We start from the raw sequence: 25,098 nt of genomic DNA on the forward strand, positions 1-25,098 counted from the left end.
TTTCCAAATTTTTGGGTATTTATTTTGAGTTTTATTTTTAGTTTAACAATAATATAAATTACATTCATAACTCTATACACGGTTGATAAATTAAAGTACATAATACAAATCAAATAAATAAAACGTGAACGGTGCAATTATCTTACAATTTAAGAGGAATTACAATTGCCTTTTTAATTTAATGCATACGATTCTCTCATGAATGCTAAACCATTTGGTATTTAGACTTATCTGATATCCAGGAAGATACAGTGTGATTCGTAATGGCAGTATAACCTCTCTCTCTATTATCTTAGTGGGCCATCCCATAGTCTTTTTTGGAGGTAATAAAGCTGATGGGGTTTCAGGTTCATGTTCAGTGCATAAGAAAAGCGGCCCTACAGTTTTTCACCACTAAGACTAACGATATTATAATAGTTGTGATCGGGAAAGCGCTCCAGTTCAATGTAATCCATTTCGGTGTGGAGAAGTTTGTCCAGCATCTGGATTATTTCCGCGAACAGAGGACGCTCTTGGGGATCGTGCGACCAGCAGTAATACATTATATTGTATAGTTCCCGACGACAGTGCTCGGGCTTCTCCAAACGATAGCCATCTCTTACCTATGAAAAGCCATTTTTTTAGTTATTTTTTAACCATTATAAAATTGTACTAACCTTCCGCATAACATCTGCTGCAGAAATTCCCGGGTAAGGCGTAGATCCCAGAGTAACAATTTCCCACATCAGTATGCCGAAGCTCCAGATATCCGATTTAACGGAGAATATATTGTCGTACAGCGACTCGGTTGCCATCCATCTGGAAAATATTAAATATTAAATATTATTGCTCATAGTGGTTTTAAAAATCTATAAACTACCTTATTGGCAGCTTGCCCTCGCTCTTCCTTTCGTAAATCTTCGATGTAATTACATCTCTTGCGAATCCAAAGTCAGCCACTTTGCATGTGTGATCTTCGGTTATAAGAATATTGCGAGCAGCCAAATCCCGATGAATAATCTGGAAAAAAGGAGATATTATCAGTATATCATATCATATATCATATTATATCATACCCCTCGAGATGTTAAGTAGTCCATGCCCTTGGCTACTTGATACATGAAGGATGTTAGGTCGCAGGAAGTCAGAATATTTGACTTTCCGTGCGTATTTCCATAGTGTCTAAGATCAATATAAGGTTGTTAATAGTAACTATTTTTAAATAATAATATATTGCCTACCTTTCGGCGCGGGAGCTGCGTAAATACGTTTGCAATTTTCCCCTATTCACGTACTCCAGTATTACAAAAGTGGGATCTTTATCCGTGCAGCAGCCCAGCAAACGAACCACGTTGATATGGGGTTCCAGAGATTTCATTACCTATAAATATTAAGAATAATTTGGTTAATAAATGTCGTAATCTAGCTGTTTATTTAATTAACGAGTGAGATTGTCTTATTATTATTTTAATAGCTGCCACTAATGAGCCCTTTTTATCTTAAGAAACCCGGTTATTATTTATTGGACCATCAGATCTGCCCAAGTAGCCGCAATTCATTGCAGTTAATAACTCGGTCCTGCCTCTAATCCTCCCACCCCACTATTTAAATCCAAAACTTTTGAGCAACCGAGCCCGGTAATTTTCCAGGTCTCCAACGCCACTGCCGCCGTTACAAAAGGCAAAATGCGAGGGAAACTTGAGGAATGAGTCTGGGAACCTAGCCGAGGGCCATTCATAATTTTTCATTGTTCTAAAATTAAAGTGCAATTATTCTCGTTTCTGGGTTGGTAATGGTAATCCGCAGAACATGATATACTGCCGTCGCCGTACAATGCTGCCGTTGCAGGAACAGAACAGGACGACCGAAACCAAATGCGACTTTAATGATGAAGGACGCGACCCACACGACGACGACGAGGGCAACCCTAGAGTGGCTCCTTGGATTCAGCTTCCTTTTCAGCTTTAGATTCATAGTCATAGTCCAGAGTCAGAGTCAGATTCTGATTACAGGGGGCAAGGCCAGGCCGAATAGGTCTCGAACTCCGAAAGTTCCAGTGCGCAGGTCGGTGAGATGGGGGATTCAAAGGTTTCGGGGTTCCGAGAGGTATAAGTACGATAGTTGCCCTCCAGGCGAGAGGATGCTGCGGTTTGTCAGTGTTTTTTTTTTTGTGTTTTTGGTGGCAGGAACAGCAACAGGAATCAGTTTGTTTCAAGGCGTCGGAGCGCACAGTTCGGATTGTATTTGGTATCCTGTAGAGGCGCTTCTTTCTCGTATTTTTGCAAGGCTGCGGGTCCTTTCCTCGTGTTTACAGCCCGCAACTGCTGTCAAAACAGTTCCTCTGTTCTGTGTGTGTTGTGTATTGTGTGCCATGTCTGTTTTGTGTGTGTGCTTTGAATAAATGCTCCTCAGTGCCCCCAAATGCTGAACTCATTAGCTAGCCATCGACTTTTCTACAACGGCCAAATCATAGGTAATATAATGCAACCAAGTGTATAGTATGTGAATGCTAATCGATACGGAAAATGGAATATGGCCCTAGCTCGCTTGTGTCACTATCATTAGGGGAAGATAATTGGTTCGAAAGGCGGGGGAAAATATCCATTTAGTCCTTGTGCTAAATAAATACATTGTCACTTCGATTGTCAAGCCTGGCCAGTATGCAAATGGCAACTGCAAGTGTTGATGCCATTAAAGGACCATAAATGCATCCACCAATGCAACTGCAATGCAAATTTATTGATTCGCCCACGGAATGAACATATATATTTTTAGCCCTCTGATTACGGACAATTGTGCTGCTCAGCGCAATTTGATTTACACAATATATGTGTTTACATCGCACTTTTTGTTTTTTAAGCCACCCAACCGACTGGATTTTTCGGAGTTCTCACATACTATATATATGGTATGTGTGTAAGCTCATTAAATATGCACGTCTGACACCGGGATACTTACAAGGGCATAAATTAATAATTTTGTCGCAGTATTTTTGGCGAACATAAATATGCAATAAGACTCGACAATATTGGAATTGCCATTTAGCCCATATTCAAATTGCATTTCACATAGTTTCCAGGCAAATGGCTTTAAATTTCATTGGGGAAATAAGTTTTTAACACGATTACCTTTGTCCTTTGAAGTTCAAAGTGCACGAAACAAAGCTAATTAGTAAACAATAAGTAGAGTAAACTAAGGGACAAGAAAAGTGGAGAGTGGAGGGTGAGGGAAAAGAAAAACTTTAAATTAGAAAACTCTCCAATGGAGGATGGACTTTTTGACAATTGCTAATGACGGAGACTTTTACAGTCTTCACTCACAGAGTGGTCAAGAAATCAGGCAAAAGTTGGGCTAAAATAGGGAAGCATTCTCCCGAAAACTACCCACCACTTAGGAGAAATTATTATAAAAATAAGTGAAAGACTTTCTTGAGTTTACCTAGAACGCACTCGTAACATTTTGAAAACTTCCTGGAGAGACACATAAGTAGACTCCTTTACGCTTTCATTAAAAAGGCAAACATTAAATCCAAACTCAAGGGGAATCCTGCTGCAGCCGCCGAAGGAGCAGGAAAGGAATTCTTTCAAAACTTTTCAGCATCGTTAATTTTCAATTTACAAAACTTTTTCATCTAACCAGAAAAACCAACTCGCAAGATTTGCCCAGCAGCAGCCCTCCCAGTTTTCAGTTCCCAGTTTTCAGTCGTCGAGTTAGCGAGTCTGTCAGGATGTTTTCCCTTCTTTTTTCTCTTTTTTTTATTTTTTGGGCGGGAAAGGCAACTGCAAACCAATTGAATGAAAAGTGACAGAGGAAAAGGCAGGCGAGATACTTTGGCCAACTTTTAGATGTAACGATTTTGTCGGTATTTTGCATACCCTTTACGGATGACTTAAAGAAATTGTAAATGCTAATTCACAAGAATTGTGTGATTTCCCAATCGGCTTACCTCCAATTCGGATAAGAGGTCCTTGCGATCCACTTCGGTGGCGCTTTCCTTGAGTGTCTTCACGGCCACCGTTGTAATGCCTTCGGTGTCTGTAAATAAGCATATAAATATTAATATTTAAAGATGATATGTAACTATTATAATAAAAACCTTAAGGACATACAAAGCTTAGACTCTCTTTCTATATTCATAGTTTTCAATTTGGACCTCGGCTATTTTTGTGCCTTTACATAAATCCAAAAATCACTTGCCTTTCGTTTTGTATGTCCATTCTACGTGCTCATAAAAAAGAGAGCTCTCTATGGAGCACTGGAATGTGGTATATCGAGTGGGTGGATGGTGGCTAGCGGATGGGCATCCCTCCAACCCACATGCACAATTTTGCACCACCTGAGTACTTGAATATGGGGCAACAACTGCCGGATTGCATGAGCCAGTAGCTTTGTGGAACTCCGCTGATTGAATGCACAATCTGCTCCATTTTTAATACCTTTCGGCAGCATCATGTCGAAATTGATGAAATTACTCTGTTGAAATTATGCAATTCCCCGATTTAAAGTCCTAACATTTCTGAAGTTGTTGCAACTTTAAAATGAAATATGATATTTAAGTGAAATAAATTTAAGGTAATAATCAAAACCTCTGTGGATAATAGATTTCCTGGATATAATAGAATATGATACTTATATCACACTTTTATCAATAATATTGATCTTCTTATATATCTGCAATCTATAAGATATAATATTATATAATAATAAAATATATTAAACCTAATCTAATCTGTCCCAATGGCTATAAGTTATTCCTGTTCAATAAAACTTTCCATAGTCGATGTTCGCTATTCAGTTAATACTTTCCTTATTCAATTAAAACTTACCATTTATGTTGGTGGCCTCGCAGCGCCAAACTTGTCCGAAGGCGCCTTCGCCCAATATATTGAAGAACTTCAATCGGTACCTGGGGAATTCCCAGCGGTCGCCGTTGGCCTCTCCGTTGGCAAAACCATTTTCCGCTGCACCAGGACTTCCGGCTCCACCTGCCAGGCAGCCAGGAGATCCCGGCTCACCTGTCCCAGGACCACTGGACACTCCGACTCCGGAGGACTCGCCACCGTTTGTGACACCTGTTGATAACTGCGATGTTGCCTTTGAGCGACAGCATTGTTGGTAGTTGGCAGCAGCGTCCAAGGAAACGAAAATGCCATCGATGTTGATATTTGTGTCGGAATTTCAGGTTTCAGGATTCAGAAATACAAGATAAAATACATTGATTAGTTGTGTTCCCCTTTTGGTTGTCATTATGTTTAAATGGGTGACGGGAAAGAAATCCTGGATAAACTTGGATTGACATAAAATCTGTGCAGAGCGACACATTTCAAAATAGCATGAAAAATTAAATGCAGAAAATTTGTTGAGGTAGCAAAAATAAATTTCATTTAACTACAAAAACCCAAATTGTATTTTCCTTTTTATGTCAAAATAAATTACCTAATTTATTCAACTAATAAAATTCATTGTCATAACAAAGTACGCAATTCGGAATTGAAAAAACCCGCCTGTCAGCACCATTGAATGTCAAATTTTTACGCGCGGATTGGTTACGTTGGATGCGATGCTGATGACGCGGGGTTTTGGCATTCGCTGTCAATAAATGGGAATCGAATGAAAGGACATTCCCGGCAGTCAGGCAGTCAGGCTCTAAGCCCTCGCATGCAGCTGCATTGAGCTACTTTTTCCTGTCAATTACACTGCCGCTGTGCTCTGTGGCCGCTGCTGTGTGGGTGACAGGACCAAAGGACGCAGGACGCAGGTCGCAGGACGAGATGAACAGAACGGCTCTGCGGAGGCGTTGAGTGAGCCAACTGAGGTTGAAATCTCTGCTCGAGTAGCTGTCGATTAGGGACTCCGGGCTCTAAGCCTCAATCACTCCCAAAACGAAGGGGGTGACGGTGAGGGGGCTGGAAATCGATCGATATTTGCATAAGCTTTTGTGCATCGCTCACTAATTTTATGCAATCACTTCAAAAGGACCTGAGATATGAATTCACGATTACTAGGGCTTCTATTTCGATGCTTAGATTAAAGCTTTTATTTTATAATGCCCTTTGTGCCTAATATTTTTCTAACAAAAAGTAAACCTTTTCGAAAACCAACCGGACTAAATGCAATTGTCTTAAAATGATAATAATAATAACATATTTATGTTGAATAAACTAAAAAAGTGATAATAAAAAGTTAGGGAAACTTTCGTTCAGAATATTAAGTTTTCCCAATCTAATAAGAACATTTAAAATATTTAAAATTATAATTTCCTCCTAAAAATTTAATTCTAAAGAAACCACAGAGGCTTTTTTCACATAGCCAGGATAATAATAATAATAAAAAATCATTAAAGCCAATTATTGTAAATTATACTTTTACCAATCTAATAAGGAAATCCCTAAAATCCCCAAAATATATTCAGATATTAAAACTTGTGTTCAGTAAATTCAGCTTTCCTAATCTAAATGTCTATAATTCCCCATAATAAATTTCTTCATTTATCTTAGATACCTAATATAAAATTTTGCCAATCTGATAAGAAAATCCCAAGATCCAAGACTTCCCTACAAGATTTATGTGCCCAGCTTGACGAAAACCCACTGGGAGATTAGTGGTTACAGGAGTGTCCTTCAAAATTAGTGCTATTCCACTCACAATGCCCAGCTGCTGATCCCGCTCCCAGGGAACATAGCGATTGGCGAAGGCCACGGGGCCCTGCCACTGCTGCATGACCATCGAGTTGCGGCTGTCGTCGGTCAGCGTGCTGCTCAGTTGGCTCTGATTGGACTTCTTGGCCAGCTCCTCCTTCTCCTTGGACTTCTTGAGGGTCCTGCTGATGGCACACAACCGTCGGCGGCACAAGTACGCCAGCAGCACGGCGATGGCGGCAAAAAAGCCGCCAACAGTGACCACAATCGGAATTGTCCCGGACTTGAGTGAGAAAATGGGACTGATGTTGGAGCTGGTGTTGTTGTTATAACTCGGTGTAGTCTCCTTCTCCGTGGGGATTTGCTCGACCCTCGTCGAATTATTGGCAGTTATCGGCGTCAGTTTGGTGCGACTCTTCGGCGTGGTGGTGGAGCTGCTTCTGACGGCTGTTGTGGTGGTGGTGGTGGTCACCCCATCTTCCTCCTCCTCGGCACTTTCATTCGCACCAATATTCGGCGGTGGCGGTGGGTAAAAGTTACCGAATGACGGCTGACCGAATATATTGTTCTGCGGCACCGGTGGATATAGACCACCACCCCCACCTGGCCGGCTATTTGGCAGGCCATTCCGGATGGACTGAACACCGGGCAGCTGGTCGAAACGCGGCAGAAACTGCGACACCACGTTCGAAATCGATGTCTGCGGTCGGTAGCCCGAGCTGTTCTCCCGCTCGCCCAAGATATTGATGAAAACCTCATTTTTCGCCGTATAAAGGCCATCGGTGACAGTTATATAGATGAGAAAATTCTCACCGGCCTGGGAAGAGAGGGAAATTTATTGTAAAAAAAATAGCATATATGATATCTTTTATTTTACACTCAAAAAAAAAATTTTAGAAAATCGCCTATGGATTTGCTTTACTGGCGATTTTTTTCTATATTTCTGGAATATTTCTTGAATTTAATGAATTTTGATTAATTGGAAGAAAATTTTCTTTACCAGTAGAAAATTTTTTTATTTTAAAGAAAAAAATCGCCAGTGAAGCAAATCCATAGGCGATTTTCTAAAATTCAGGGCGATTCATTTTCTGAGTGTACTCACCCTTCCCGCCAAACTTTCGTTGAGAGTGACTACTCCCGTTTCCCGATCAATTTGAAAGGGTATCGTTTTCGTTGAACTAGCGTCTTTTCCACCACTTCCCGGTGGCAGGCTAAATCGAGGTTCGATGCCAAATATCAGGTCATCGCCATCCGGATCCTCTGCCCGCACTCGATCTATTATCTGACCGACTTTCTCGGTCTCCGAAATTCGCCAATTGCGCTCGCGAACATAGAGAATCGGCGGAGCATTCTGATCGTGGGCCTCGGCTGTAAGTTGAAATACATGAATTAAGAATTAATGGCTTAAAATGCAGTCTTATAGCAGGTCCATTAACAACAGGTTATTTTGTACTAAGACAGATTCTCGGATGTTACAGTACCGGTTTTTGAAAAGTGTTCATTCAATGCAACGAAATCCCATCATTTATTTCATTTCATTATACATTTTAAAACGAGCTTCTTAAAGTTTCTATATGTAACAACAATTCTTTGTATACGATTTTTTTTTAAACATTATTATTAATGACTTATATAAAGCAGGAAAGAACTATTTACCTAGAATTTGATTGAATTTTTCCCATTACTATTGAAGCTCTAAGGCTTTTTAATTTATCTAAAAACACTTTTGTATAATTAGGTGTTTAAGCAATTAATCATTTATAATAATATTATTACCTTCCCGTTCTGTTTTTCCCACTGATAAACGCTATTTACAACCACTTCTTAATGATTCTAAAGTAAAAAGAATTATTAATTATTTTTTTTTGGGAGACTTGTTTGTTGGGGCATTTAGTTCTTTCCGTTACTTTTTAAGCTCTAAGGTTTTTCACTTAATCTTTTAACACCCTTTTGTATAATTGTACAACTAAAGTAACAATTAGAGGTAATAAAATTTGTGTGTTTAAGCAATTGTGCCCTAATTCCGATTCTCTAATCTGTTTTTTCCACTCAAAAAACCGCGAGACAAAAACGTGATATCACTGGCAAAATGGCGCGAGTGTGTGAAGAGATTAACTTGTTTTGTAATCTCAATGCAACCGCTTATTAAATCCAGTTAAAGCCGTCGAAACCCATGACGACAGAGCGATTAATTGGTTAAGGCGACGACGACTTTGCCTGCATTTCTATGGGCCAAGCCAACAACAGTTGGCAGCCAAGTTCATTCAGATATTCCGAGTGCCAGCTATTGACCCGGATGTCTCCCACTTAGGAGCCAGTGATTTGAACAATTGCCAAAGGCAGACAAAGGCAACCACTTTTTTGGTATTTGGGAGGAGGCCAGATTGCAACATCTGGGGAAAAATAGTTTTCCTAACGAATAGCTCAATATCAATATCGGTTCATTGTCCACCGAGAATGTCCGTGAAATATTCGCATATTCAGTTGATTTCTTTGCGCTCTATAACATAAGTCAGCCATAAGCATCATTCAATGGACCTAAGCGACGTGACGTGATAACCGGTTGCTTGGGTTGTTTGCTGTTTGCACTTGTACATATCTCTTCTCGACCTTCAGATACAAATGCGCACACATGTAACGAATACGTATACGTGATATATGGCTATATGGTCGATATGTCTGTGGCCCGGAGAACGGCTAAAGGAGAGTATTTTCTTATTTTCTTATTTTTTTGGCCAAGAGCAGCGTGTCTGACGGCATGGCTTAAGTGAGCAGAATGTTTTTGGCGCTGCGGATTGCGTGGCCAAACAGGTCTGAGGTCTCGGATGAAACACGCTCTCGTTGGGGACTTAACTTGGTCCGCGTGTAAGCCCATCCACATCCAGATATTCACGACTGCGTTATATATTACGATGCTCGGCGAAATGTTCCGTTTCACTTAAATATTGCACAATATGCTGATGAGGCATGTGCGTGAATGAGAATTTCAGCCTGACAGCCATATTAATAAGGAGTTTTATAAATTATCTACTTAAATTTTTCTGGGGTTCATTTGACGAGTTTAAAAAATTTTCATTTCACATCTAGGTTCTAATTTAGTGCTTTAAAGATTTAGTTTTATTTGCACTTTATAAATACCATATTTACAAAATGCTCAATCAATTTTCATATCGGTACTAATAAAGATGGTAACCAAGTATTTATTTAACTGTTGATAGTGCTTTTAACAATGATTAATTATATAGAGTGCTTCATAATGAAGGATATATTTATCTCACAGAACATATTTGATTGATAGCGGTATCGATTATATTAATTCATTGCCGACAGATAAACTATAATAAAATTCTAAATAAATTTCTTTTCATTTATCTATCTTAAATCTATCTAATTTAAAACTCAAGAGATCGATTGGATTTTATTTTGGCTATAAACAATCGCAACTTATTTCCGGTCCATTAGTCGAATAAACAGTTCAAAACACTGGGAATTAAACGCCTTCGATGGAATGACATCTACATCTACGAAGCTGGTGAAACATTCACGGTCAAGGCTAAATGTACTGGAGCTCGGATTTGGATCCATTTGTTTTTCTCGCCCACGGGGACAAGTGGACCATTGTGGGACTTCAAGAGCGATTCGCATTGTTTTGGGTACCAATTACGCATCGGTGTTGTGGTCATTAACTTGTTTTGTCATCAAGATAGGCAGAGACTATTGACCCGGTACCCTCATATTTACCTAATGATATTTTCTAATTGGTGGATGGGATATGGATAAGAAAGATAGGCATGCTTAAGGGCTTAGTGTCAACATGATAGAAATATTTTGATTAAAGATTGACTCTATAAATATGGATCCGTTTAAATATTATTTATTAAAGCTCATGAGGGAAAATAATAACTTACCTTCTTGTGAAATCAGTGAAACCGCTGTGGCTGTCACCACAAAAATGGTTAACAGCAAGCTCCTCCGGCGCCAGGAAAGTAATTGTTTTCTGCAGTGTATTATCCGACTTTCGTGGTTGTGATGGTGATAAACCATTGCGCAATCAACCGCCTAAGCGGCAGCCTGCCAGATGTCCGAGGACTGAGACAAGGTGATGAAATTTTAATTAAAAACGGCTGTTTACTCTGGGTGAAATAAAATCGAATAACATATATGTATGTGCGTGGGAGTTCACAAAGTCCGGATCCTGCAGATTCCAGCGTAGGAATGTGTTTTATTAAATTAACTAAAAGGAGACAGACACTTGTTATATCCCGGAAATATTAAAAACACTCTGCCGCTTCCAACTGGTTGCAATGAACCAGGATATGAGTGTTGAAATATATATTTTTGAGTGAAGGGCACACATCACACGCTCTCAACTAAAAGAAAATATAACTTAAGACGCTGCGCGTCATGAAGCGGGTCGGCGATTTCTCTTTTTGACGTATACGGCATCGGGTGCATGGCGCAATAGCAAAACAAACTGGGCAACCGAGCACAGCCCCAATATATGAACAGCAGCGGTCAAGATAATAGAAGTGCTAACTCATGTTTTGAAAAAATAAATACAAGTTATCAAGCATTTAAATGGTTTTTCTAATAATTTTAGTAGACGGGGCAGACATTTATTTCATATTTTATATTTATTTTACAATCTTTAAAATATTAAAAGTCTTTAAAAAGCGACCAGGTAACAAAAATGTTAGAAGTCATATTTTTTTTTTTTGATATTAAGTTATTTCCGAACCAATCAACAAATTGGGGAAGAATTATTTGGCCGTCCAGAAGTCATATTTAATTTTATAGTTTATTTTTGTAGCTATGTTCTTTTACCATTTTGACCGCAATTGTATATGTACACTCTCGCATAGTTTAAGATCGCACGGAAAGAGACGGATGGATTGGGGCGAAAGAGAGAGGGAATGGGAATGCTTGGCAATGTGTCGTCTTTTGTGTATTTAAATAATTTAAATAATTTATAAGGACGCTTTGAAAGCAAACAAAACTCCGGTTTGAGGCGTGTTTGCACTTTAGAATGGCACCACGAAACACTAGCTGATAATTGAATTATATAAATATATCGACTTTAAGCCAGCGAAAGAGGCCACTCCAATATGCTAATTAACAAATTCACACGCATCTCTTTTTGGTAACAATGAGTCACCGCTTGGCACATTGTTTAAATTTGATTTTCATTTCCAGCTATTATTACTTTTATTTTAGGGTGGGATTTTGCGCTGAATTTCACATATATAGATTGTACACAAAGCCACTGAAACTGGTATCCACAAACTTTCACGGGTTGCGTATGGGGCGATCCCAAAGCGGGACTCGAACGGCGATGCGTTTAACCACTCGGCGGACTGACAACTGAGGCTATAGCTTGTGCCCCAGCCCAGTCCCAAAGACTTAGCCCCATACGATCCCCCGAATTGTCTGCTCTCCGCTCTCTCGAAAACGAAAAACTTGTTTAGTAGCCGTAGGAAACGAACTTGAACTTGCTCTCTTGTGGATCGTATCTCTCAAAAACCCTCTCTCAACCCGCTCTCAAATTATCTCTCGCCCAAAGAATTATGTTTTGTGGATTCACAGATTCAATTTAATTTAGTTATCAGTAACCAGTGCCAGTTCATTCTGTATTTTTACTCAAATAAGACACATAGTCGACTCTTGATAAGAATAATTAGCGTCTTTAATGTGGATTTGAACGAGTTGGGTGTTTGTTGAATTGGTGTATAACATTTATTTTATAAACACATTTACATTGAGTAAGTATTTTAATTTAAAATTTTTATAATAATTAACATAGCGAAAACATGTGTAAACTATTATAAAATTCAAATAACATTTTTTTTTATTATTTACTTTCAAAATATTATTCATTAAACTCAGGTCTTATCTTTTATAGTTTTACTAAACCCTTACCCCAAGCTCATTACGCTTTTGCTCTGGGATTTCCCCCATTTTCCCAGAAACAATGGAGCTTTGTGCCCCGAGCCATTTAATCAAAGCCGTTATCTGTTTTACGACTATCCAATATCAGCGGTCGATTGCAGTAGCAGCGTCGCCAATGACAACGGCAAGGAATTTCCAAAACAAGTCGAAACGAAGCTTTTCCGCGACAGTTTATTTACCTAAGTGCCAAGCGAAGCATACTTATTTATTTACCCAAATGCATCGTAAACTTGAATGCGTCACGCGGATTTTCCCCGCGGACCAGTGTTAGCCAAAAAAGTATAAAACCTCTCCCAAGACTCATTCACAAGTCTTGGCCATTTCGAAACCTGCATTCTGCGAGTAATATAAACAAAAGCAAAGCAGGTAAGCTGAGCTCATGCTTTCAGTCTATTGCTGACCGGCAGAGTCGAGTGTTTCGGTAATTTCTCGGCCAAACATAATATTTTCAATATTAATATATCAAGATCTTATCAACTTAATTAATGATTAAAAAATTGAACGTCATTCGGCAGGAATGACTCACTAAATATTAGAGCGAAAAGTTGAACGGTTGTGTGTGCTATTGTTTCATATTCACCCCCTATAAAAATGGCTCTCAATTGAAATGCATTTAAATGGAATAGAAATATAAATTGTGCTATAATAAATCGTCATAGCCTCATACAATGAGTGAGCTCGTAGCCAAGCTGATAAGCGCTCATACATGTTTCTACAATGATTCGATAAGAAAATTGAGTGGCACTGATAAGACTTTAGGTCAAACACGAATTCTATAAACAAAAAACCCAGAGGCGTCAGATGTGTCGCGTCTCTCTGGCTGAAAACTCATACGTTTGCTAATTAAAAGCTCTCTGAAACCCACATATGTATATATTATAGAACCATATACCTCATAAACAATATATAAATTCGGCCGCATTTTGTGCTCGTTTAGTGCATAAAAAGTTGAATGTAAATAAATATTATTTTGTGCTTGAAACTGCAACAGGTTCTACTGAGTAAATCAAACTTAAGTTTGATATATTTTTATTTCATATATTATGAGGTGGAATATCAATTCTTTGTGAATAAGAGGTAAACCCCGCTCTTTAATCCAACGCATCCAACAGTCTGGTCGAGATAGCTTTTGAGTCTTCCGGGGCTACAAGTCGGCCATAAATTATAGTAGGTGTTAGCCAACAATGCACAGTTCAGGCCCAGCGTCACCGCATCGAGTGCAGAACTTTTTTATTTCGCTTTTTGCCGGACAACTTCCACAGCTCCGACTTTACACACACACCCATTGGTTTTTGGTCGCGCCACATAAATGGGCCGGAATTCGGCATTTTTGCAAACGGTGCAATTTACTTGCACCAGCATACAAAAAGCCTTTATGTCTGCCGTACTTGTGCCAAAAACTTTTGGTGTGGGAATATGTACATTTATGCTCATCCGTAGGCCCAGCATTTCGTGTGTTTGTGCTCAAAACCATGGCCCCTATACGGCTTATAGCGCAATCTAGTTGAGCCAGCTTGCCCCTGCAAATGGCACGCGAAATAAAAACAAATTACCCAATCGAAAGTTTTAACATAATGGTGTCTTTAAATCATACATACACGAAACTCATTTAATTTTAATTTCGTTTCATTTATTTCCAGGAGTTACTATTACTCGTAAAGGATATAGATAGAGTTACGCCGGTCAGGATGATTCAGAGACTGACACATCGTCCCAACTGCAGTCCTCTGGTGGTGTTCATGTTACTGCTAATCGACCAGCGATTGATGGTGGACTCAAGTGTTCCTGTGCTGCAAAATCCCTCAGATGAATACACAAAGTATGTGCCGATTGAGGAAATGAAATTGCCAGAGGATCAGGAGCTGGTTGTGCGACTGCCCTCAAACTCACTGCTCAAGTACACATCCTACAAGGATGTCTCCATCCTGCATTTCGATGTTCCACCCGATTCCCGAACAGCTTACTTCACATTCAAAGCTTTCGAGGATCCCAAAAGTGCCTTTCGTTAGTATAGTTTATATAAATTGGGAATACACTTTGTAACTAATTGTTTTTTTTCAGAACGAAAGTGCAAGCCCAAGGATGTCACGCTGCATCTGAAGGCGAGCAGTTACCCAGTGATAAGTCCCGAAAATATAACCTTTCCCAAGAACTTCTTTACCACGGATCAGAGGTAAGTGAAATTTAGGATGGTAATAATTATAATCACAATATTTCCTACAGATTCAAGGTATATAATCTGCAGTTCTTATCCGATGAACAGCAGCAGCGTATCACCATAGAGGGTCCTCACATAGGCAACTGGTTTGCAGTGGCTTTTGTGAGTTGGTCAGATCCCAATAATGACCGCATTGAACAACAAGGTAAAGAAACTTTTAGGCTCAATTTATGGTTTTTAAAGTCATATTTTGATACACAGAATATTATTTATTTATTTCAAAAAGTATGCAAATATTTGTTCGACACCCCAGCATGATAAAAACAAAAGATATTTGCCAAATTGGACTTTGTTACCCCCAGAGATAAAAACCTTTTGCATATATACATATACATATATATGCAAAAATACCGATTGGGATTATTTTGGCTTTGTGTTTAGACCCATGAATATTTATGAATTTAATTTTTTTTTGCAGGACTCACAGCCTCATGTGACACACTGTTGTCCGCCGAGATGTCCGTGTCCCGATTCCGTCCGATTATCATAAACAATGGCCAGGAGCATCAGGACAATCTAACTAGTCATGTTCTGGGCTCCGAGCCCAGTGGAGTTAATGGAACCAATATCAAGGAGGGAGCATCCAGACTCCTGCGCTCCATTCCGCCCAAGCAGCAACAGAGGACAACAACAGCTGTTGTCGAATCGAAAGCTGCTCAATTTCAGAATATCACGGAAAACCACAACAGCACACCGACCGCAAACAATGAAATCATTTACAGATTCTATGTGCCAGACGATATAGGCGATGCCACGGTCCGGATAACATTCGACCAAGTCTGCGACGACTGTCCGGCGGTGGGCTTCCATGTGCGGGCCAATGGATACCCAATGGGCGGTACTACGGATCAGAGCCATGGCCATGGGACCATCATCCGGCCAAACCAGACGACGGAAATCTCTATTCCGTTCGGCGTGCAGCCAAATGCCTGGCACTATGCCCTGTTGACCTTTGTCAACGGGGCGGATGAATCGGAAATACCAGTCGAAAGCAGCAATCATAGTTTATCGTATGCTTTGCAAATTGATTACATAGCCGAAGAGCCGGTTAGCCTGGCGGAGAAACCAAAGAGTCTTACGAACACCTCCAACAGTTCCACTCCGAATCCCTGGGAACCCACCAAATTCCGTCAAATGAACTTTTACTCGCTGCTACGGCAGACGTACCGCGAATTCTTTATGTTCGACTACGATCTGCGGCCGGACGTCAATGGCACGGTGCCCGAAACACTCAATCTCACGGCCAAAACCCATTCTGGATTTTCCTTTGACCTGGGCGAAGTTTCGGACATCGGTGGGACCTTAACCTTCGCCATTTCCATGAAGGAGTCGCATCGCGCCAGTTTGCGGTTGAGCCCGCCCACTCAGTCACCGGATCTGGGCGGTATCCTGGCCGAGCGGCTGATCGGGGATCCCAAGGAGGAGGTAGTGCCCGCCATCAAAACATCCAGCAACCAGAGCATGCAGATTGTCGTCTGCATGCAGCTGGGTGAGCCAGGCGAGCCGGAATATCCGGACAAGTGTCGCTACGGACAGCGGCTGAAGCAGGCCTCCATTATTGTGAACCACACGGAGAACATGGGCCTGGTCCACGTACCCTTCCCCGAGAGCGGACGATGGTGAGAAAGTAGTATAGGATAATATTCCAGAATTTACGGACAGAGATACGGACAGAGATATAAACAGAGATATGGACAGAGTTACGGAGAAAGGTACGGATAGAGTAACGGACAGAGATACGGACAGAAATACGAACAGAGATACCGACAAAGAAACGAACAGGGACACGGACAGAGATACGGACAAAGATACGGACAGGGAAAGAAATACAGTTTTGAAGGATATACTAGAATAATTAATTATTATACCATTCTTCTCGCAGGTATGTGACCATGGGCTTGTTCTGTCACGGATCCGGAACCGCTCGAGTGTCCATCATGGAGAGCGTGAAGGAGTTTATCAGGAAGCACCAGGACATGTTGGGGGATATGCGTTCCCCATGTGACTGTGCCGAATCTGTACCCCGCTACACAGACTGTTTGAAATCACCGGATTGCCTGGAGGCAATGAACGAAACCGAGACGCTAAAGGTGAAGGAGTGCATTATGGACGACAAGTGCAGCAGCAATTCCAAGCAGATGACGCGGCTCTTCGTCGAGCACCACAAGGCGGCCATGGAGCAGCATGTGGCGGTGGAGAACTGCAATACCTCGGTGGTCTTTTCGGTGTCCTCCAGTCCCTGTGTGGCGGGGAGATGTGGACGCTTTGGGCGGTGCTATCACTACATGTCCGGCGGATTCGTATTCTCCACATGCGTCTGCTCGAAGGGCTATCGCGGATGGGATTGCACGGAGGACTCGCAGGTGCCCACCAACATGTCCATTCTGATGGCCACCCTGCTGCTGACGCTGAGCAACCTGCTCTTCTTCCCGAGCATCTACATGGCGGTCAAGAGGCGCTACTACACCGAGGGCGTCATCTACTTCTTCGCCATGTTCTTCTCGATTTTCTACCACGCCTGCGACGCTGGCGAGGATGAGTACAGCTTCTGCCTGGTGAAGATCGGGGTGCTGCAGTTCTGCGACTTCTACTGCGGCCTGCTGAGCATCTGGGTGACCCTGGTGGCCATGGCTCATGTCCGTTCGGAGTTTGTCTCTCTGCTGCATATGTTTGGAGCCATTCTGTTGGCCTTTGGAACGGAGCTGAATAAGCAGAGCTTGTGGGTATTCCTGGCCCCGGCTCTAACGGGGATCTGCCTGATCTCGACCAGCTGGGGACTGAGATGTGCCAAGTCAAGGAAGCTATTCCCCTCGCGAAGATACCTCTCGGTGTGGCTGCCCTTCGGTCTGACCCTCGTGGTCGCCGGCCTGGTGTGCTATGCCTTCCTGCAGACCAAGCAAAATTACCACATTGTCCACTCCATCTGGCACATGGTGATGGCGCTGAGCATCCTCTGCCTGCTGCCCTCCAGAAAGTCCTTCCTGCCGAAGTGCTAGCACGCGGCGTACAGTTCCCACGCCAGGGAGCTCCTGCTGGCTCAGGATCAGGAGTTCCACATGTGAGTGGAAATAGGTGACTCGATAGCTTTCCCTCGCTAACCCAGGGAAACAACAACGTTACAGGACCTTAACTAGTACGGTAGAATAAAAACCCTATTTTAGTTTGTACATAACAATACTCATAGATGTAGTTGCTAAACTAAAGAGATCGCGGAATTGATCAACTGAGCACTGAATGTTCACTAAATGGATGCACGGATAAATAGATGGATACAGTTACTCAATCGTTATGATGTTCGTTTACCTATCCTTTGCCATGAAAATCTATGCACTAAGACCTAAAAACATAAACTTTCTAGAAACTATTTCAACAGCCTTATTAAATGTAATGAATGTATCCCATAACTTATAGTGTATATACATAAATACTTGTTGTTAGATAAATCGCAGACTGTAAGATTAGCTAATAAATAGGACCTAATCTAAAATATCGTCTGCACTTATTTAAAATAATCAATTTATTGATATTGGATATTGAAGAAATTGATATACAAAATTCGAGACTTCAATTTGTGTTTTGTTGCGGAAAACGTTTGAATTAATGAATTTATACTTTACCAATAAAAAAGATACAACCTTAGAATTGCACATTTACATTATTTAAATTTTTCTTGGGTAGTAAATGGAAAACTATTAATGGTAACACATCTTGAGATACCTTGAAGATTGTTCTATTACAGCCAAACAATTACAATAAATGGGTTTGTATGTTAATATTTTTTTATATTGCCTATATTACAGTTATTGAGGGATCTCTTAGACGTTACTATCGTACACTTCCTGATCCATAGCGAATTTCTCGTTCGAATTGCTCGGCCTTCAAGGTGCCGTCTATACTTTCACAATTTTTGTTGAAAACACTATAGGCGCTCATCTCGTTCCCCTTCTTTGGATCCGTTCGGGTATTAAAATAGATGCCAAAAAGTGCGGAGAACATAAGGAAAACTAATCCAAAACTTAGTTTTATGGCTATTGTTACGAGGGCCTGTTAGGGCGGGAAGCGAGTCAAAAAGGGGGCAGCAGAAGCCACAGTCTCTAAAGTTGCGAAAGAGAAAAGAAAGACCAAAATTTGCACAATGCAATATAATGCAATAATTGGGCAATTCAATGGAAAAATATAGCGGTCCGCAAAGCAACGAAAGACTGATATGAACCCGAGAGCTGACGCTAGCTAAATCCAAAGAGTGCCAGTTAGCTAGAAAAAGGGGAAATGAGTACCTAGATGGGAACACTTAGGTACGAAAATAAGAACCCGGAAGCAAAAAGAAAAGCTCAGCTGCTGTATAAAAGAACTAAAACTCCACGGAGAAGTCAGTCAGATTCTCAGATACGGCCGGTACTATTACAAATCGAGCGCAAAGAACAAAATAATCCGTTCGACGGAAAGTTCCAAACAGGAACATGAATCCTCGTTTCGCGTTGCACATAAACTCCGTGTAAAGGACCCAAAACAGCAAAATGGGATCCAAAGTTTCAAAAGCGGAAGGCAACACTGCCAATGTTATAAATAATGTCTTGGTAGAAACCAATTAAAAGGGGAGCTGGTAAACATGGAAGAAGGGGTCAAGAACAATGACATAACTTTTGACTGACGACCGCGACATTAGGGGATCGTATTGCGCGGCCTGCGACGATCCATTTGGCACACGAACGTGTGAAGGGGAGGGAATGTGGCCGAAACACAGCCCGATCGTGTTACGATCAAGCTACAGCTGAGCTTGTGGGGCAGTGCAGACAGAAGACCAACGGACCTTACGAATTCTATCCATTTTTCAGGCACGATAAATTTATTCTCATTATGTTGGAGAGGAAGTGGCTTCCAAAGAACCCACCCCAAATACGGCGAGCTTAGCCGGCAGCCAGCGTGCCTGCTCAGGACGCAACTTCCTCGGCCCAAGTCCTTCTCAGGACTGGGGCACTAATATGCCGACGTAACAGAATTGGCGCCCAACGAAGGACCTTTGGTATATTCTTTAAGGAATTTTTGTAGGATCCACCATTTAGATACTTATGGTGTCTGAGTTGGTGTACCTTCTACCTTCGGTATAACCCACATCTCTAAATACCAAAATTTAATTTCGCTATGGTTAACGCAAGGGAGATAAGTAATTTAAATCAATGCTAGCTTCATTTTTGTTGTTGTTGTTTTGTTTTATGGTAGATTGCAAAATGTTTAGAATGTAAAGTCCGCAACTTCTGCGACAGTCAGAATTGAGAAGGCCTCTCAATAGGAAAATTGTCTCAGAATTGAGGTATGACTTTATACTTTGGTTCCTTTTTAAAATCATAGATATCCTTTGTTTGAACATGGCAAAAATTACTAAGACGTTCGGAGAGAAATATGAGTGTTCCTTTTTATAATATTATTATAACACTACGTGCAAGACCGACTTTTTATTTTTTTTGTAGGGATTTAAATTCAAGGGCTTCCTTTGGCCGACGCTATCCGCTTGACTAGGCTATGCCAGGTCTTTCGAGAGGTTCGAGTCCAGATCAAGCTGAGTTGCTGCAAAGGCTGCGGCGTAACAACTGGCGGTGTCAGGATGTTGCGATTACGTGGCTGATCAGCGTTCTCATGACCAGGGGGGAGGGGGCGTACTGACCGGATCCATACAGCCGACGCTATCCGTTTGTATTAGGCTATGCCAGGTCGCTCGAGAGGTTCGAGTCTGTATGGATACCACAACTACAAGGGCGGGTGACGAAATATATCTCTCTGGCCGACGCTATCCGTTTGTACTAGGCGATGCCAGGTCGCTCGAGAGGTTCGAGACCAGAGAGAGAGGAAGCAGCGAGGCAGTTCCTAGTGTCTGTTTTGGAATAAAGCTCTTTTCGTCTGTCTATGAGTGAGCTTAGCTGTTTTCCGATGACGGGGGGAGGGGGTTCGGACAGTATCTTCTACGGGGAATCAGCACTCCGGTGGAGGCTGTAGTCCTGGGAAGAGATCAGTAGGACATGGACGGAACTGGTAGCTCCGGTGGAGGCCAGTTGAATTCATCCATGGATTTCTATTGTTTAGGGATTTTTATGTAGTTTCGGGGGCTTCATTTTGGACGGTTTCTTGACCCGTATATACCCAATCATACCAGCAAACCCGATTTAAAATTTTATTTATTGTTTTGCCAAGTCGTTGTCCATTGAAAGACAGCGTATGCATAAAAAGAAGTGTCGTCAGCATAAATACACCCATACGTCCACATACATATATAGTCGTCATTGTCATTGACCGTCACTGGGGTAATTTGAAGATTTACCTCAATTATTTTTATTCTTGAATATTTATGTGTTTGGTTGACCGTCTGAAGGGCGCGTGCCAGTCAGTTTCTTATTACCACGGCACGAGCTTAACGTAGGAGAATATAAAGTAAGGTAGGTCAGGTACGAGTTGAGCTAACGAATAGATTATATAAGTGAGAATTGATGGCAGGAAAAAGGAAGCAGGTCGCGATAAGATTACCTCTGACTAGATCGGCACGGGCATCCACATTAGCGGCGCGACAGGCTGGTCAGGCAAGAATCAGCGATACCAGGAGAGATCAGGAACCAGCGAGCACCAGCACCTCAACGGATTCAGCACCCAATCAATCGGTGAGCTTCAGCAGTAAGCTCGATAATTTGGGAAGCCTGGCGGAATACGACAACTCAGGGATGGACGACTCATTAGGAGCCGTAGGGGGAGTTACAAACCGGCTAGGCCAACCGCAAGGAAGGTCCAGCATGCTCCCAAACACAGGAGCCAGGCCACGTCATTCCACCTCCGAAAGTAGGTTGGAGAGGATGATGTCAGCCATTATTATACAAGGCAACGAACTAAAGGCAACACTCGCAACGCAGATCACAGAGTTAAACACACAAATGATAAATCTCCAGTTGCGAGTCGCTGAAGTAAGCGAAGCACAGGGATCCGGAAACTTATCAGGAGGCAATAGCTCCACTCCACAACTAGCAAGGGGACGAGAACCAACAGCAAATGGTCGAGATACCAGACATAGGAATCACGACGGGATGGGTTCAGAATCAGAACCACCAAGATATCCTGGACAGGCTTCAGGGGATCCGACTACTCCGAATGAACGAGAGAGGGGAGAGACTACTAGTATGCAGGAAGTTTCACAGCTCATTAGTCGATCAGCTGGAAATCAAAACGCCAGACTCGACAAGTGGAATCTCAAGTTTGATGGCACTGCCAGGGGTATGTCCGTGGAGAGTTTTCTGTTTCGGGTGGAAAGGATGAAGGATTTATACGGGTGCACGGAGGAACAGGTGTTCAGAGAGTTTCATGTGTTACTCACAGGCCCCGCCTTAAAGTGGTATTGGCAGCTGATAGAAGACAGAGCTGAGGAGTACGAATTCGGCTACTTTTCGCTGACACGAGAAATGACCAGGGCGTTCTCAGCCTCGGAAAACGATTATGTTACCATCAAAGATCTGGTGGAGCGGCACCAGGGGTATAATGAGAGTTTGGACGATTACATCTCGGCAATGCACAATCTGCATTTTAAGATGCGAAGGAAAATTCCGGAATCAGATCTGGTTGAGATTTTGAAAGAGAATTTGAACTCCCAACTCGGAGCATTTATGTTGGCTTCTCCAATAGATTCGTTAGCAGAGTTTAAAAAGAAGGGAAGACGGTTGGAGAAGTGGATAAGAGATAAGAGAACACGTCCGCGTCAAGTCAACGAGATTTTCAACGAGTCAGAAGAAGACAGCGAATCAGAAGAGTACCAACTTGAGGCGTTCCAAAAAGACCGGCGACCGCAGGGAGCGAATGCGGAAAAGCCGAGCAGGACGAACCCATTCCGGCAAAATACAAACAAGAAAGTTTTCACAGGAGGGAGCGGGCCAGAAGCAGGAGGAGAGTGCACATCCCCGTTTCACACATATTTGTGTTACACTTGCAACAAGCCGGCCGATTTCTATCGCCATCGCAACCAAGCAGAGGGGACAGGATGCCAAGCCCGGTTCCATGACACCCAGTGTCATTACTGTGGCAAAAGTGACTCGTATCACTCAACGCAGGCTCCTTTTTTATCGAAAGGTCTGACCAGGGACGCAGGGGAGCCCGGTCAGAAAAACGAGACACAGAAGCAATAGAGAACACGATCGCGAGCCCGGCGCAGATTTCTCCGCATAAATCCTTTCAGCAGCGGAAGACGGAGTATGAGGCGGCTCGCGCACGCATCTTTAACCCGGACGATAAAAAAAAGGACGAGAGACAGCACCGGAAGGACAAGAAGCTTCAACACCTTCATCATTAAATTATATGGAATATCCAAGAGAAAAAAAAAAAAAACAATAGTCCCATTTTTTTTTTTTTCACAAATGTTTTTACAAAAAATTATCCCGGCTAGTTCTGTCGATAGAGCACGAGACTCTGTATCCCAGGGTATGGGTCGAGGCCACACGTTGGGCTGGACTCAGGCACATGAAAAAAAAAAACACCCTGTAACCGCTTGTCGTAGAATTCTTTTTGCGAGGTCGTTCCATACGGAATCCGCATCGACGACATCGAGCCTGTTACGAGGGCCTGTTAGGGCGGGAAGCGAGTCAAAAAGGGGGCAGCAGAAGCCACAGTCTCTAAAGTTGCGAAAGAGAAAAGAAAGACCAAAATTTGCACAATGCAATATAATGCAATAATTGGGCAATTCAATGGAAAAATATAGCGGTCCGCAAAGCAACGAAAGACTGATATGAACCCGAGAGCTGACGCTAGCTAAATCCAAAGAGTGCCAGTTAGCTAGAAAAAGGGGAAATGAGTACCTAGATGGGAACACTTAGGTACGAAAATAAGAACCCGGAAGCAAAAAGAAAAGCTCAGCTGCTGTATAAAAGAACTAAAACTCCACGGAGAAGTCAGTCAGATTCTCAGATACGGCCGGTACTATTACAAATCGAGCGCAAAGAACAAAATAATCCGTTCGACGGAAAGTTCCAAACAGGAACATGAATCCTCGTTTCGCGTTGCACATAAACTCCGTGTAAAGGACCCAAAACAGCAAAATGGGATCCAAAGTTTCAAAAGCGGAAGGCAACACTGCCAATGTTATAAATAATGTCTTGGTAGAAACCAATTAAAAGGGGAGCTGGTAAACATGGAAGAAGGGGTCAAGAACAATGACATAACTTTTGACTGACGACCGCGACATTAGGGGATCGTATTGCGCGGCCCGCGACGATCCATTTGGCACACGAACGTGTGAAGGGGAGGGAATGTGGCCGAAACACAGCCCGATCGTGTTACGATCAAGCTACAGCTGAGCTTGTGGGGCAGTGCAGACAGAAGACCAACGGACCTTACGAATTCTATCCATTTTTCAGGCACGATAAATTTATTCTCATTATGTTGGAGAGGAAGTGGCTTCCAAAGAACCCACCCCAAATACGGCGAGCTTAGCCGGCAGCCAGCGTGCCTGCTCAGGACGCAACTTCCTCGGCCCAAGTCCTTCTCAGGACTGGGGCACTAATATGCCGACGTAACACTATTACATAGAGAGTTATCCAAAACAAAAGATAGACGGCCCAGAGGGTGTACTTCAGGCCGTTGTTTTCCTTGAAATGATGATCTGTGGATCTTGAGGGGCTCTCCTCTGGCATCAGTTCATTTTCACTGGAGGTCCCAGCCTCATCCAAAGAATTTTCCGAAATAACTTCCGCTTTAGGGGGTACCTATGTATATCAAGCAAATAAATATTATTAAATGTAAAGATACATTTTCATAGTTTTCTTACCTGTTGTACCTCTATTGTTGTATCTTTGTTAGCTCCGGTCCCCAACATCCAGAATCTGCGCAATTTGTCCTTGAAGTTGTCAACCGTTTCCTTCCTCCTTTTTTGAACGCGATATTGTCGCAGCTGTTCTTGAAAATCAGCCATAAATTGCAATTTATGTTATTTCGTTAAAATTGTAAATAAACTGGACGTGTCAACAGCATATCGGTAGGCATAGTGCGATACCTCCACGAAATCTTATCGATATATTACGGTGAAACTCGCGAGAATGAACAAAACGCAATTTATTTGAATTTATTTTAATAATAATCACTCACTATTTTAGTGAGATTTTTAAGTTCATGCATAATACATTCCTAAATATTTCTTATTTTTTTTAATTTTTATATTTTAAGTTATTTTTTGTTTGGATTTTATATTAAATAATTTGACCATAATATTTGCCTATCTGTGTTGTATTGTAAAATTAAAACACTCCAACTACATTTCTTCAAAGCCGTCTGATAAAAACCAGATTATAATCCGATTTA

At 41.8% G+C, this 25,098-nt stretch overlaps 3 protein-coding genes across 3 annotated transcripts; 1 reads left to right on the top strand and 2 right to left on the bottom strand.

Annotated features, from left to right (window-relative positions):
* On the bottom strand, nucleotides 1–11,986 carry Cad96Ca (tyrosine kinase receptor Cad96Ca). Its single transcript, XM_017149768.3, has 11 exons — nucleotides 11,821–11,986; nucleotides 10,526–10,706; nucleotides 7,720–7,985; nucleotides 6,625–7,434; nucleotides 4,806–5,073; nucleotides 3,926–4,014; nucleotides 1,221–1,360; nucleotides 1,056–1,161; nucleotides 860–999; nucleotides 657–798; nucleotides 1–602 (listed from the first exon to the last, which is right to left on the bottom strand). The coding sequence occupies exons 2-11, from the start codon at nucleotides 10,659–10,661 to the stop codon at nucleotides 378–380; spliced, it is 2,322 nt and encodes a 773-aa protein (XP_017005257.2). The 5' UTR covers nucleotides 10,662–10,706; nucleotides 11,821–11,986; the 3' UTR covers nucleotides 1–377.
* On the top strand, nucleotides 2,065–18,378 carry LOC108064698 (uncharacterized). The gene is made up of 6 exons (XM_044395466.2): nucleotides 2,065–2,452; nucleotides 14,204–14,567; nucleotides 14,625–14,736; nucleotides 14,787–14,926; nucleotides 15,200–16,400; nucleotides 16,664–18,378. Exons 2-6 carry the CDS (start codon nucleotides 14,252–14,254, stop codon nucleotides 17,775–17,777), a joined length of 2,883 nt encoding a protein of 960 aa, XP_044251401.1. The 5' UTR covers nucleotides 2,065–2,452; nucleotides 14,204–14,251; the 3' UTR covers nucleotides 17,778–18,378.
* Saysd1 (SAYSVFN motif domain containing 1) lies at nucleotides 18,281–24,782 on the bottom strand. Its single transcript, XM_017152358.3, has 3 exons — nucleotides 24,569–24,782; nucleotides 24,320–24,506; nucleotides 18,281–18,809 (listed from the first exon to the last, which is right to left on the bottom strand). Exons 1-3 carry the CDS (start codon nucleotides 24,710–24,712, stop codon nucleotides 18,607–18,609), a joined length of 534 nt encoding a protein of 177 aa, XP_017007847.2. The 5' UTR covers nucleotides 24,713–24,782; the 3' UTR covers nucleotides 18,281–18,606.
* Between the last annotated feature and the right edge of the window lie 316 nt (nucleotides 24,783–25,098).

This window comes from Drosophila takahashii, chromosome 3R (genome assembly GCF_030179915.1).
Source record: "Drosophila takahashii strain IR98-3 E-12201 chromosome 3R, DtakHiC1v2, whole genome shotgun sequence".
NCBI classification, from domain to species: domain Eukaryota; kingdom Metazoa; phylum Arthropoda; class Insecta; order Diptera; family Drosophilidae; genus Drosophila; species Drosophila takahashii.

What these genes read in the sequence shown, in the direction of transcription:
- Cad96Ca (XM_017149768.3), bottom strand. Translation starts at nt 10,661, where the DNA reads ATGGTTTATCACCATCACAACCACGAAAGTCGGATAATACACTGCAGA. An exon ending in ACTACTTAACATCTCGAGGG is followed by an intron (nt 1,000 to 1,055) that starts GTATGATATAAT and finishes CCTTTTTTCCAG; the next exon opens with ATTATTCATCGGGATTTGGC. An exon ending in CAGCAGATGTTATGCGGAAG is followed by an intron (nt 603 to 656) that starts GTTAGTACAATT and finishes GGCTTTTCATAG; the next exon opens with GTAAGAGATGGCTATCGTTT.
- LOC108064698 (XM_044395466.2), top strand. Translation starts at nt 14,252, where the DNA reads ATGATTCAGAGACTGACACATCGTCCCAACTGCAGTCCTCTGGTGGTG. An exon ending in TGACCGCATTGAACAACAAG is followed by an intron (nt 14,927 to 15,199) that starts GTAAAGAAACTT and finishes TTTTTTTTGCAG; the next exon opens with GACTCACAGCCTCATGTGAC. An exon ending in TTCCCCGAGAGCGGACGATG is followed by an intron (nt 16,401 to 16,663) that starts GTGAGAAAGTAG and finishes TTCTTCTCGCAG; the next exon opens with GTATGTGACCATGGGCTTGT.
- Saysd1 (XM_017152358.3), bottom strand. Translation starts at nt 24,712, where the DNA reads ATGGCTGATTTTCAAGAACAGCTGCGACAATATCGCGTTCAAAAAAGG. An exon ending in CAACAATAGAGGTACAACAG is followed by an intron (nt 24,507 to 24,568) that starts GTAAGAAAACTA and finishes TGATATACATAG; the next exon opens with GTACCCCCTAAAGCGGAAGT. An exon ending in GATAACTCTCTATGTAATAG is followed by an intron (nt 18,810 to 24,319) that starts TGTTACGTCGGC and finishes TCGTAACAATAG; the next exon opens with CCATAAAACTAAGTTTTGGA.